At 42.4% G+C, this 14,320-nt stretch overlaps 1 protein-coding gene across 1 annotated transcript in view; it reads left to right on the top strand.

Annotated features, from left to right (window-relative positions):
* The first annotated feature begins 13,629 nt into the window (after positions 1-13,629).
* The window catches only part of LOC311047444 (cadherin-13-like), a 249,065-nt gene continuing 248,374 nt past the window's right edge, over positions 13,630-14,320 (top strand). Inside the window, exon 1 of the mRNA XM_084060172.1 lies at positions 13,630-13,746. Coding sequence (XP_083916298.1) covers positions 13,702-13,746 — 45 coding nt within the window. The 5' untranslated portion in view covers positions 13,630-13,701. The remainder of the gene's footprint in view (positions 13,747-14,320) is intronic.

Raw genomic sequence — 14,320 nt, 5'->3', positions numbered from 1 at the left:
AACCGCAGATCCGTCCGATACGCCCATATATGGGCATAATACTGATGACATCAGGGTCAAACCGTCCAACCGACTAACTTCAAACTCGGCATGCGTCTTGCGAGAGGGAGTGCTGTGCCCAGCATGAAGTAGGTCGGATACACGGTTTTCTAGAACTTCTGATCCGATTAGGCCCATATAGGCATACTCCACTGTCAGAATCAGCTTTGTTTGTGTTCTATTACACGCGAAAATAGCTCTTCCTGAGCCTCTTCACTGTAGATTAGGAGCATATTTTAAATGATCAATTTCTAGTCAATGGAGAAATATTTTTTGATTTCTTGCCCACCTTTGTTGTTACATCATGGCAAGCTACAAAACCCAAACCTCTACCAAAGTGGTCTTGCCCTTTAAGAGAGAGATGAGAGAATACAAATTACAGTGCAGCACATGAATCAAAAACCTCAGTGAAAGAGGTTGAAATTGAAAGGTGTTCAGCTGTAATTTAAAAGAACTGACAGTTGTAGCCGACCTGCAGTCTCCCGAGACTTTATTCCAAATATGGGGTGTGTAAAAACTGAATGCTGCTTCTCAACATTGGGTTCTGACTCTGAAGACAGAAAGCAAAAGCCACAAAAGTGTCTGTACTCATCATGCTGACCTTATGAAAGCCCCACCTGCCCATAAAAGCTTTCATGAGCTTTGAGGGATGACAGCTAGACAAGATGTGGAGAAAATGAACTGATTTGTTGCAGCGTGTCTGAGATTGTTTCTATAGCATTGTTTCTGTCCATCTTGTTCTTTCTCTCCTCTATCCCTGCTTTACTATCTCTCCTCGTAGCAGTAAAGGGGCGACAGCAGCCACAGATCATAGTCAGTCTAGGTTGAACACGTTTACCCCATCTAGTGGTAACGTTTCCCTGGGCTTAGATGGTGGTTGGGGGTTCTTTTTGTGACGATGGAAATGAGAGAATATTGAACAAAGAGAGGGAGAGCGATAGAGAAGTCAGTAGAAGAGAGTGAGGTGAGTGAGAGAGTGAAGTAAGTAGATAGTGAGAGAGTGAGGTAAGTAGATAGTGAGAGAGTGAGGTAAGTAGATAGCGAGAGAGTGAGGTAAGTAGAGATAGTCAAAGAGAGACACAGAGCTAAGTAGTGATAATGAGAGAGATAGTGAGAAAGAGATAGAGATAGATAGTGTGAGAGAGATAGGAGAGGGAGAGAGAGAGGCAGCACAAACAGGTTTGTAAGCAGAGCTGTGTGTTCGTTGTTGTTGTTGTTATGGATGGTTAGCCTGAGGAAGTGTAATAATTGGTTATGTGCTATGTTGAGGTATACTGTAAAGTTCATACTCTCAGGACCAGGGGGAAATGTGACATGTTATCAGAACAGGTGTGTAGCTACTACTATACACAGTCTGCCCTGCCCTATATTTTCAGTTGTGTACTTGGCCAATAATCACAAACATTCACGGATCATTCTCTGAGCTCTTTTAATAACCTGGGGTGCAGGCCTTTCGGGCGTAAGTCATGGAGTTTTGGTTATGGTTTGTATCTTTCCCCTTATTGCTTTTGCTCATTCAACTCAATTTCAACATTGAAAATTCCTATTGCCCATACTGTTTGTCTTATATGACAGTCAGTACACATTCCATATTAAAAAAAGAAATGGAATCTGGCCGACCTATGGTGTCTAGTGCCATGGAACGCATTAAGCCGGCCCATTGGCCGCTGATATTAGTCAAGATGTGAAATTGGTTTTGTGCTCGTGTGATGCTGCAACGGTGGAGAATCGAAGATAGTTTGACATCATCTGCTTTGCCCTGAGCCCTCCAAGACCATCCCACTGTGGTGCTTCTGCTGCTAATGCTGCACCCCAAAGCTGTAGCTAACTTAGCAACTTGAATTGTGTAGTGGTGGACAGTAACAAAGTACCTTTACTTGAGTACTTCACTTAAAGGACAAGTCCGGACTAAAATAACATATATTTTTTTCCTGCTTGTATTGATCCCAAATGACTGGCCATGGGGTCTATTTGCAGGACTGCCCCTGTCGTCCAGTTCCCACATCAGTCCCAGCAGCCCTCATAGCATAGAGTGGAGCCCATAAGCATAATCGCTATTACATTGCACTATTTGGTGCAGTCAAAACTGATACTTTTTTTCATGAATCTGTTATCTGTTATATACAATCTTATATCTGTTATACAACCAAGGCATCCATGCCTTGGTTGTCCCACACCAACCGCCACAGTCTCGTTAATAATGTTTTGGGGTGAGAGTTTGGCACAACTGCCAATCAAAGTGACTGTACTGGCCAATCACAGAGCGTCTCTTCCGGGACTTTAAAAACACATACTGTACATGTAACAGCGTAACATCTGTTTAGCAAACTACTGCGGCTCATGTGTGACAACCAAGGCATGGATGCGTGTGTAACGACAACAAATAACAGGTCAATGAAAAATATATAATAAAGAAACTAGGCGACAGGGGCAATTCTGTAAATAGACTGTAATTTCTATGTAGTCATTTGGGATCAATATAGTATTAAAGTAGGAAAAAACGCCTATATGTTATTTTAGTCCAGACTTGTCCTTTAACCACTTAAACTCTCTAGACTTAATAAACTGGTCCTGAGTTGGCTCTATACTTGGACCGCTTTTTTCTGTCCACACCAAATGTCTTGGCCAAACATAGCCGATATACAAGCACACAGTGTGTCGTATTGGATGAATTGTGAGCTTGTAGATCGGCTATTTTTGCAAAATGTTCCCCCCGGAATATGGATGCTGGGGTTCAAGTGGTTATGGAGAACTTCGCCCATTTTCAATCTTAACTTCATATAATTGGTCCTTACTAATATGTGTCTCATTGGTGGACTACAGTTAAATGTCCATGGTCTTTAACAAATGACATCCAATTCCAAGCCACAAAATACAGCCTTTACCTGGAAAGTCACTGGTAGGCATGTTTCTGAACTGTCCATAGCCCTCCACTGAGATGCAGACCTTATAATATAATAAGATCTTATAATGAGCATTAGTGAAGACCAATTACCTTTGTATATGAAGATAGGTTGAAAATGGGTGAAGTATTTTCTGTAGAGTAGACAAATATTGTTTTTTTCCCCTCATTTCTAGAAATGAATGGGAAAAAATCAATTAATTAACCACTTAAGCTCTATTTAAAAAATTGTGAAAATAGCATTATCTTCAAGCTCACAACGCGTCGCATCGCAGCATCAACAGCAGTATAAACTATAGGAGATACTTCTCAAAATAAATATAATTTCAAACAAAAACCGGGACACAGGGAGTATGTGTGTCCACTGGGTGACTTTGCTATTCACAGTCTCAAGGTAGCATCTTTTGTTTTGCTTGCAATATGGGAGTGAAGAGAGGCATGCACTTGGAACGTGTCTGCAGGCAGTTAAATGCACTTGACAGGCTGTGACATAGCTCTTTGTTTTTGTTTTTAGAAACAGCTTCACTGCGAGAAAGCCATGGCACTTAACTGGAAAATGGATGAAATTGCCTTTCTCTGTAATGTGAAATGATAGTGTTTTGTGGATTCTTAAAGCGATTAGATTCTTTTTACACCGTATGCATCTTGTTAATTATACAGTTCAAGTATTTTTTTTTATGGTGTGGCTCTGCAAGAGACTAGCTGTCTATAGAAGGGTTGGTCTGTGTGTGTGTGTGTGTGTCTGCTGTCTGTGTGGTCGGAGCTAACCTCGCAAATTTCTGGACTGATCAGCGGCAAATATCTTCTGCCCGTAGGCTCCAGAAGTACTGCAATCTTTACTTTCATATAATGTTTCATACTTTTTGAAATATTTAACTTTATTTTTTTAATTGTATAGTGGATGTCAGTGGGTCTCTGATCAGACTTTAACCTTGCCCAATTTTTTTTCTCTATTTTTATGACCGGACTATTTGCAATGTTGGTGCATGTGTGGTTGTGAGGGGGAAGGAGGGGGGGGTCCAAAAATTCTGTCACGGTAGGGTAGGCAGATCTGGCACCACTACCGACCTCTCTGCTTAAGGAATTCGCTGTGTCAAACATGGACAACACTTGGCTGCCGAACACGGTTGCTTTGGTTAGTGTGGTTGAATTCTGGGCTGAAGAGGTTATCCGGGCATAAAGGAACAAAACACAGAACGGAGAACAGTCAGTGACCATGGTTCCACAGAATGGCCGCATAATAATGGTGAAGCTGGAAGCCAGTCAGCTGTGTTGTCAAGCACTTCCCGCCCTACACTGTTGGGAAGTCCCAACGGGACAGTTTTCCATGAGGAATCTTGGATGTTGTTCAGAGTTCTTGTAATAGGCACAGCAGATTTTGACAGAACGTCAACATACTGTAACTTGTCAGAACCGCAGTACCGCGACGAGAAACCATACTAAAGACATGTTCATCAGCTACTTCGATTCATATCTAATTATACTGTTTAACTCATTCAATCCGGGAACGCATCTGTGTCATTTTAGTTGTCTTTTACTATTCAAAAATAGCAGATATATAAGCTCATAGCGCGGTACTCGGTGTCACGCTATGAGCTTGTAGATATTATTTGAAAAATTGTGAAAATGTGTGCAAATCTTTGAATATATAATGTACATTTTTAACTAAAATCTTTGCTTCTGGGGGTCCCTGGAACAAAATATTTTGAGATGGGTGGGTCCGTGGACACATGACGCATCATTTTTGGGGTCCTTGACATGAAAAAAGTTAAAGAACAAAAAGAAAAACGTATGTTGCTATAATATTAGTGATATTATAGCAACGTACATTTATTTTATTTTTTGGGGATTTAGAAGACATTTGTAGACTCCCCAGAAGCAAAAGATTTGAGTTAAAAATGTTCGCTATATGTATATTCAAAGATTTGCAAAAACGTTCACGATAAAAAAAAAGCAGATCTACAAGCTCATAGCGCGACACTCGTGCTCACGCTATGAGCCTGTGTATCTGCTATTTTTGAATAGCCAAAGAAATCTTAAAATTACACAGATGCGTTCCCGATCTTAATAGATTAATTCCTGGTTACATTAATGTTGATTTATGATTTACATTCACGCACCAGCGGTGGAGGAAACCACACATGGCACCAGCCTGCTTATCAGGAGCAGTTAGGGCGTCAGTGTCTTGCTCAAGGACACTTGTCACAGAGCCAGTAGGACCCTGCAGGGATCGAACTGGGACGCCCACACCTCCCGAGCCACTGCCGGCCCATATTATGTGTATATACTGTATATATATATATTTATCACATAACTTGTTTGCTTTGAACTCGGAAGTCAGTGGTGATGTGTTTTTCACTGCCTTTACTCCACTGATAGATGAATATGGCTCAAAAAATTGTCTAGGAAAAGCAATTCCTCAGGCGTCACAACAATTCCTGCCCCCATTTTTCACATCCATAGAGAATAGAAAGAGGTTAATTTGACTGCTTTCCTGCACAGAGAGATATACCAACACCCCAACTGACTTAGTGAGAAGCTAACCTTTTTGCTTCTTCCACTCAAGATGGATGTATGCAGAAATCTGTCAAAACCGTGTGTGTGTGTGTGTGTACGTGTGTGTGTGTGTGTGTGTGCGTGTGTGCGTGTGTGCGTGTGTGTGTCAGAGCCAGACAAACAAATCAAGGAAAGGAAGAAAGGAAGGAAGAAAGAAAGAAAGAAAGAAAGAAAGAAAGAAAAATCACACTATAGTTTGTCTGCAGGAGGTTCAGGTGTTTTGTATGTAGATTGCATTGTTGCAATATATTTTGTGGGCTTTGCTGCCTTTAATGATAGTACACACAATGAAGTTAGACAGGAAACAGGGAGAGAGAGCCAGGGACAGACACGCAGCAAAGGTCGTCGAACTCGAACCCGCGACATGCTGTCAGGCTGCATTAGAGCCTATATGTGGTATGCACCTGGACCGCCAGGCCAGCGGGCGCCCCAAATGCATTGCTTTTTAACAGCTCTGCCCCCTATAGACAGAGTGGTGTGCTGCTCTAATGTAGTGATTTATTTTTTTCTTTTATTTCAAGGACCCCCAGTTGGCATGCATTAGGCCAAGGACCCCATTTGATACTATTTGTTAACTCAATCAGTACACTGTAAAATCCGCAGGGTTCATTTCACTTCAAGATGGTATAAATGGAACCAAATTGGGTCCATTTGCTTATGACCAGAATTACAGGCCTAAGCTGTGTTGTGTACAGACTGCTGGTTGATGTGCTGCCCCCACTGTTTATTTCATCCCCCAATCCAAGGATTAGCATATTAAACATTTTACCCAGGACTCACACAAAATCAGTCCTGCCCCAGGACCTCATCTAATGAAAACAATAGCAATTTCCAGATTCAAGATTCAAGACGGTTTGTTTGTCACTCACTCATACAGGTACAAGGAGTGAAATGTTGGTGTGGAATTGCTCCACAACTAAACATGGGCATATTAGGCGCCTGCGGTATTTACGTTTCTGATAGTGGGTGCTCAAAACAGTTGAATACCACACCCCCACCATAAACCTTCCATGACGTGTGATTATGAATCTCACCAAAGTTATAGGATAGACCCGCCTTACCTGTCTGAATGGCTCCCTGGTAGGCATAGTTTTACTGAGCTTAGGGTTAGGGTTAAGGTTAGGTTCAGGCATAGTCTTACTGAGGTTAGGGTTAGGTTTAGGCATAGTTTTACTGAGGTTAGGGTTAGGGTTAAGGTTAGGTTTAGGCATAGTTGCAAAAACGAGAACTGTCAATCACAGCGACTACTGACCAATCACAGCAGGGTTACTGCGGTGGGATCCATAATAACGCTTCAATGACCAGCCTACAAGACTATTTGGAAAAACTAAAACATTTTAGCACCATAGGGCAGTGGCTCTCAACCTGTGGGTCTAGACCCCCCAGGGGGGGCCCCACATGATTTTGGTGGGGTCCCAAGATGACAATTTAAGGACTTTTGACCTTTTTAGTACCTAAATAAATGAAGAAAATAAATGAAAAAAGACCATTACTGCATCAAAAGTAATCAACACACTATACAATAAAATTGTTAAAATAGCTGATCTACAAGCTCACAATCGCAACAATATTTATCTGTGGAACTGAGTCAAACTAAATTGAATGCCTTAACTCCTACATTCCAAGCGCCATCAGGGTGGGGGGTCCCCAGTTCAAATATGATTATTTTGGGGGGTCGGCCTGAAAAGGTTGAGAACCACTGCCATAGGGAATGCATTCCCACTCCCCAAGACTGCAAACGGGTGACGGCTTGGGACGGATTTGACGTCTTTTTAGCGGAGCCGTCACCCTTTTACGTATCAGGTTTGAGAACGGCACTCTCGCATTTCTGGAGTGCGGAAGTGACCGGGACGTTGTCGGGTGTTTCTGCGGGTACCCTGACGTTTGGTCACATTTCTCCCAGGAAGTCACTATAAGCCGTTTTGGGAGTGAGAGAATGTTGAAAGAACAGTGATGGACACACGCACGCACGCACACACACACACGCACACGCACACACACACACACACACACACACACACACACACACACACACACACACACACACACACACACACACACACACACACACACACACACACACACACACACACAATTTACAGGGATTGGAGGTTCAAAGGTTTAACTAACGATACGCACCATGAAACACACAAAAAGTAACAATCAAAACCACCAAAAGGATTTTGTAAAAAGGCTAACATGAATCACAGGTCACAATCCAACACAATCACACCACCATCACCCTGACTCTGAGGCAATGACGGTGCATTTTAACAAGCCAAACAAGTTAAACCACTGCGTCATGCAAAAAAGCATACAAGCGGTTGCATTGCTGTCAACATGACCCGTCCGGAGAAGCCATCTGGGCCGGCTGCTTTAAAGGGCAAGACCAATTTGGTAGAGGTTTGGGCTGTGTAGTTACCTTGCCATGATATACTGTAACTCCAAAGGAGGACAAGAAATCAAAAATAATTGCTCCATTGATTAGAAATTGATAATTCATATGCTCGTCATTGACATTTTACGGTAAAACAGCTCTCAAAGTCACTCTTTTAGCACATAAACGAACGCTAACAAAGTTGATTCAGACAATATAAGACATCACCAAACCCAGTACTGTTTGTTTTTTTAATAGAAATGTCAACTTCCTGTCTTGCCCACCTTTGGAGTTACATCATGGCAAGGTAACTACACAACCAAAACCTCTACACCAAAGTGTTCTTGCCCTTTAAGGCTAGGGGTTATCCTTTTCAACACCCTCCTCACGTCATGCTTGGAGCAGATGAACATGCTTGATGCTCACGTACACCTTCAGGGCAATAGTTGCTACTGTAGCTCGTGGATTATATTCTGCTCCCATAACATTTTTGTTCACTAGAATATATAGGATTCTTAGAATAAGACTTGTGAAATACTTATTTTTGCAGATTAAGGAGAGACAGGTGATGTTCTTTATCAGAATGACAACAAACCAGTATTGTATTCAAATCAGAAAACATATCATTGGTGATTTTCTTTCTCTCTGAATAAATATATTTTTTTTTGAATCTTAGGACTTTCAAAACAAGCAGCGAGGCATTTGGCATGTCTGCAACTCTGTATAGGCCTTGCAGTGGACCACCTGTTTCTTTTTAAAATAATTTCTGTGTTAACTGTGTAGATAAGGCCTCTATATTTGAGCTGCATGGAAACAGCCTCTCTTATCCCACTCTAGAAAGGTCACAGACATCTCACGACTCCTTTTTACTAATTAAAAACCTGGTTTCCTTGTCGCACACATGCAGTTCTACTTTGCAGGGAGAAAAAGAAAGGAAGAAAGAAAGACGTGCCAGTGTGCTCCACACACCCATCGGCAATGTGTTGACACACAATATTGTGTAATATGCTAACTTGTTGACAAGCAATGTGTCGACATATTATGTCTTTTATTACTGTTGGAACTTAAGTGAATGTGTCCCCTCCTAGTGGCCTTTTTTAAGGTTTTGCTCAAATAATTCACTTCACAGGAGAATATATACAGTAGTGAAAATGTAATTACTTGGCGTGGGATATCGGCTGGATAACTGATGAAAGCATTACCAATATCGACCAAAGGTTTTTTCCAAGCATTAATCTCACCTGTCTCTGCCAACCAGGAGCCATCATGGCAGACAATGAGAGAAAGAACACAGACACCAAAGTCTGTAAAATCACGATCATCCGCAAGATCATACAGATCATGAAACAAATCAGAGCAAACCTGGAATCCAATGCCATGCAATACATCAAGGCCCAACTTAACACTGACAATACATTGGAGGCAACATTATCAGTTATCTAACAAGTAAAAGTAGCTGAGGCTGCTATAGCCAAGGTGAATGGAAGTTGCAGAACTACAAACGCCGGATCACCTCAACTTCTGACCAAGTTAAGGACTGTGGTGCAACCATCAAATGTGCTGACAGTGAAATACATTTGGCTGCTCTTTATCTAGGTTGAGCACCACAGACACCAAAGCCCTTTTGTCTAGCCACGGACTACAAATGAAACAGACAAGCTTAATGCAGATGTCACAGCTAAATTATGCTGTGTTAATCCTGATGGTCTACCATTTTAGACGATCAAAGCAATCTGTCTCTAGCAAAGACTGAGTTCTTTGACATATTTGCCATACAGGATACAGCTGAGTCCTACACCTTGACGCTGTGGGAGTACCCATGACTTCAGGAAGAAGAACCTGTGGCTTAATCATTCATTCTGCAGATTGAAAAAAAAAGAATCCAATTCCACACTCTGATTGAGTGTAATCAAGTGCCATAAAACCGAGCAGAACAGACACCCAAGCCATCCCACGTAGGAGCATCGCAGTTAATGAGAAATACAACCAGAAAAGCTCCTCTACATGCTCAAACTATGGAAAAGAACCCAGATAATTTAATTTATGCTGAAGAGACAACAATCATACAGAGCTGGCACTGCGACTGAAGGACCCCCAGAAGCCAAAACAGGTTGGTGTGGCGTTTGATGCAAGCGCATGATTCATGATTCAGATCATACTGTAGGCCTATACTGCTGCCAATATGCTGCTGCCTGGGTCCAACCTCAACAACACCCAGGAGTAGAGGTGTGGAAAATAATTGATGCTAAGATGTATTGCGATGCTACTGTGCGCGATTCTGCTTCGATGCTGTGATGTGACATAATTGATTATAGCCTAGATGTTTGTTGTTGATTTTCCTCTGAAGGTAACGTTGCACTCAACTATCTGTGATGCTGCGTTAGCTAAATGCTAACGCTACTGCCGTTCCTTCTCCCTTTGAGAGACAGTGAGGCTAAGAGTCGTAAAGTCATTAAGTCATACAAAGTCGGACAGTTTTCAAAGCAGAGAATCTAATCATCTGTGATTTACAACAGCTGTTCTACCGAGCGTTGTACACGGTCACATTGCGTCTCGCCTCTCCCGTACACTTGTACACTGCAGTAACCTCAGTGTTAGAGTTAAATTAACACTGTTTTTTACTGTGTGTAACCTACTTTGAAGTGCCCTTCTTAGCTGTGACCTTATATGCATGTCTAAGACAAGCCCCTAAGTATTAGGGCAGTGTTTATCAACCTTTTTGGTGCCAAGGCACACCTGGCATAGCCAATATATCCCAGGGCACACCTAGAATTTAGCGGCTGGCCCTGGGTTCATCTCTTCTTTGCTGGTGGAGCTCTCATCATCTTGTAGTAATAATACTGAGTGCCAAAGCATGTACCCTGTGCCCCTTTTATACAGTACCAGGTAGGACAACATATTTGCATTCCTATGGGTGATGGTCGCTACACTGAATGGCCGTATCGATTGACGGACAATCACCGCTATTGTTCTCGAGGGGCTGGGTTCACACTTTCTTCAAACGTCGCGGCACACCTCAGCAGTACTCGCGGCCCAAAATTGGGCCCTTTGCCAGGGTTGATAAACACTGTATTAGGGAATAGCCCTATAACTGTACATCTGAATTATTGTTTTATTATTGTCGTTCTATTTTATTTTCTTACTTAATATTTAATTTTCTTCTTCTTCAATCTGTGGGACAAGTCCCAACAACATGTTGCTGCTTGTACCTTTATAAGTCAGTAACAAATAAAGCTTCTTGAATCTTGAATATGCAACACAATTCTAAAGTTGTAATTCACTGCATTGGAAACTGAACACAACTGAACACTTCTCACAATACTTCTTTTTAATTTGATGTTAAGACATTTATGCTTGAATGAGAGTTATTAGGCCATAACATGCATGTTACAGCACTTTATAAATAAAAAAATGAGTTCATAATATGTGAAAATGTTTCGAAAATGTTGATCGTAGAATCAAATCGAATGAAACGGATTAATCGTAATCGAATCGTGAGGCCAATGACGATGCACACCTCTATCCAGGAGTCCTCTTCCGATTAAAAAAGGAACCGGTTGCAATTACAGCAGACATACTATACAAGTAAGACGCACGAACGCTGGAAGCGAACGCAGCTTGACTGTACTATTTCAGCCACACTGTAGTAGTGCACTCTGGCGCACTCTGGCGGCTGCACACAGGTAGTGCAGCTGCTATATTTCAGCCAGTGCGAGCCAATGAGAGCGTGAGTCACATGGGGGCGCGGCTGCACACATACTGCACACACACAGACAGACAGAGACACAAGCCGAGCCGAGTCTCATTGTAGGCTCCACTTGGGCGGAGGCGCCTTCCGCGTTCGCAGATGTTCTATTGCTTTGTAGTTTGTGAAGATCATCAAATTGTATTGTGCTTCCTGTGGTAATGCGACAACAACCTCATCAGTGAAGTGGTCTATTACTGTGCAAGAGTTCACATGTTTGGTAACTGGGGCGATCTTCTCATAGAGGAAAGCAGCAAGGGCAGAAGGGAAAAGCTACGGCAGTGATGCACTTTACTTCATAGAGGGAGACTTCTCAAAGGTGGTGGAGGCGGTTGGTGTTCTGCAAAGACCGAAGAATTACCTGTACTTAGGCATCAAAAGCTCAAAGCCCAGAGCTCTATATCTTCTCAGATGCCTCAGTGAAATCATTGGTTGTGGTTGCTTACCTGAAGGTGACAGATGAAGATGGTCACAGGCTAGCACATTTAGTATTAATCTTCGGCACATCCAAGCTGGCTCCTCTACCAAGACTATGCAGATGGGTATCACCGGTGTCAAAGTTGTGCTGCACAAGGTTAGTATGGGTGCAGTCTTCTTCTCCAACTATGAAAATATCCATGAACCACTACTACAGCAGCCCGCTCTGGTCAACTACCAGGCCCTCACAGCTCCTCACAGTACAGGTCGTCAAGGGCTTTCCTGATCTTGGCAAATGGGTGTGGTTGTGGTGGCACAAGCATAGTGGAGGCCGCCTTTGCTGGCGGTGCTGACCTGGATCCCTCGGCAGGTGGTGGTGAAATGGTGGAGGAACGCACCTCTTCCTTCCCAGTGGAATGGAGGGGTACAACCTGGTGGACAGGTGGAGATCGTCCCGGACTACTTCTACTATGGGATCCCATAGTAGAAGTATTACTTACTTACTTTAACCATTCTGGTTATACTAAGTCCATTCCATTGGTGCAGGGGTCCTGTATGTCAGCTAACCAAAACTGGTGGTTAGCAGTGTGATCAGTGACAGTCACATATAGGGCCTTTCACCCTTTCATTGGGGCACACTCTGGTCCCCGGTTAACATTTACCTGTTTATTAAAAATACAAATCCTTAATGGAAAAACCTGTGCCTTTATTGCCTGCTACTTAATAACATAATGGTTATAAATTAGACTAACTGTGGGTCTGCGGCTGTTTTATTCCTATGGAATTGTTTCAATTAGGCCTAGCAGTTAAGCCTATACTAAAATATCTTATTTGTGTTTGTTTGCAGTATAGGCTATTCACAATTTACCAGAGCCAGCAAATTAATACACATAATAAACCTGCAGTAATAACTGTTCCTATTGGACCTTTATAGTGAAGGAAAGAGTTTAGCTGGCCTTTTCTCTTTTTTTTAATGCCAAAATGACATTACAAAGAACCCGTTTATTGTAATGAGACACAGCACATTACCTGCCACATACGCCTCTTTAGATTTAGCGGATCAAATCGTAACACACTTCGATAAGGGCTTTCAATTCAATTAAACAAAATCTTGCCATTAATGTCAAGGGAAAAATATTGTTTCCCATTGCACATATTGCACATAATTAGGCTGATCATATTTTATCCATTGCATAATGCAATGGCTATAATATGATCAGCCTAATATGTGTGCAATGCAACAGAAACCCCCGCTGATAACAAGTTGTGGTGCAGACAGACTGCAGACGGACTCTGGCAGGTTCGTGCGCATCAGATCCTCTATAAATCTATTGGTGGTGCTCTGGGCTCCGATCGCTCGCTCTCTCTCTCTCTCTCTCTCTCTCTCTCTCTCTCTCTCTCTCTCTCTCTCTCTCTCACGCTTTGCTGATCTCTCTCTCTCTCCAATGCTTTGCTGATCTCTCTCTCTCTCCCTCTCTCTCTCTCTCTCTCTCTCTCTCTCTCTCTCTCTCCAATGCTTTGCTGATCACACTGCAGTTGGATCTAGTGGGAAGTTGGCTTCAACTCGCAGCATTAACGGCTGGACTGTGGAATTATGACCAGAACTGTTTCATCCTCTGTTACCTGCGTTTGAACTGAATTAATTCCCAACGAACTGAACAGAACATGGAGATTGGAGTCCGCGTCCTGGTAGCGTTCCTCATCCACCAGGTAGGAAAGAGACAACATTTGTTCTACCGTTTATTTCAGGGGTCTTCAACAGGGGGTCCGGGACCCCTAGGGGGTCCTCAGAGCTACTATAGGGGGTCCGCCAAATCTTTGTGTGATAGGATTTTTTAATTTATTTTTTTTACATTAACCACTTGAACCCTACAATCCCTATTCTAGCCGAAAATAGCAGATCTACAAGCTCTTGTGAGCTTCTAGATTTTCAAGATTTTCAAGAATCAAGTACTAGGTTTTAAGTGGTTAAATGTCTGAAATTAACACAAAAAAACGAAATTTACACAACACTGATGTTAGTCAATGAAGCTATAGCTATGAAATCTATATGAAAAAGTTAAATCTGTAACACAATATTGTAAACAATGTAGTGGGGGGGGGGGGGGGTCCCTGCGCTTCATATCTCTCTCAGTTAAGGGGTCCTTGGCCTGAAAAACGTTGAAGACCCCTGGTTTATATCGAAAGAATAATTGCGTTATTGGTGGGAAACAAACACCATTTCAGTTAGTGGTCTCGGCTTTTACAGCTATCACGACCAGGTGTGACTTGGTGAATCAGTCGC

The sequence above is a fragment of the Gymnoscopelus microlampas genome (assembly GCF_963454915.1).
Source record: "Gymnoscopelus microlampas genome assembly, chromosome: 6".
Lineage (NCBI taxonomy): Eukaryota > Metazoa > Chordata > Actinopteri > Myctophiformes > Myctophidae > Gymnoscopelus > Gymnoscopelus microlampas.
Note: the sequence above shows the minus strand (reverse complement) of the source record. Positions and strands in the feature narration are given on the sequence as shown.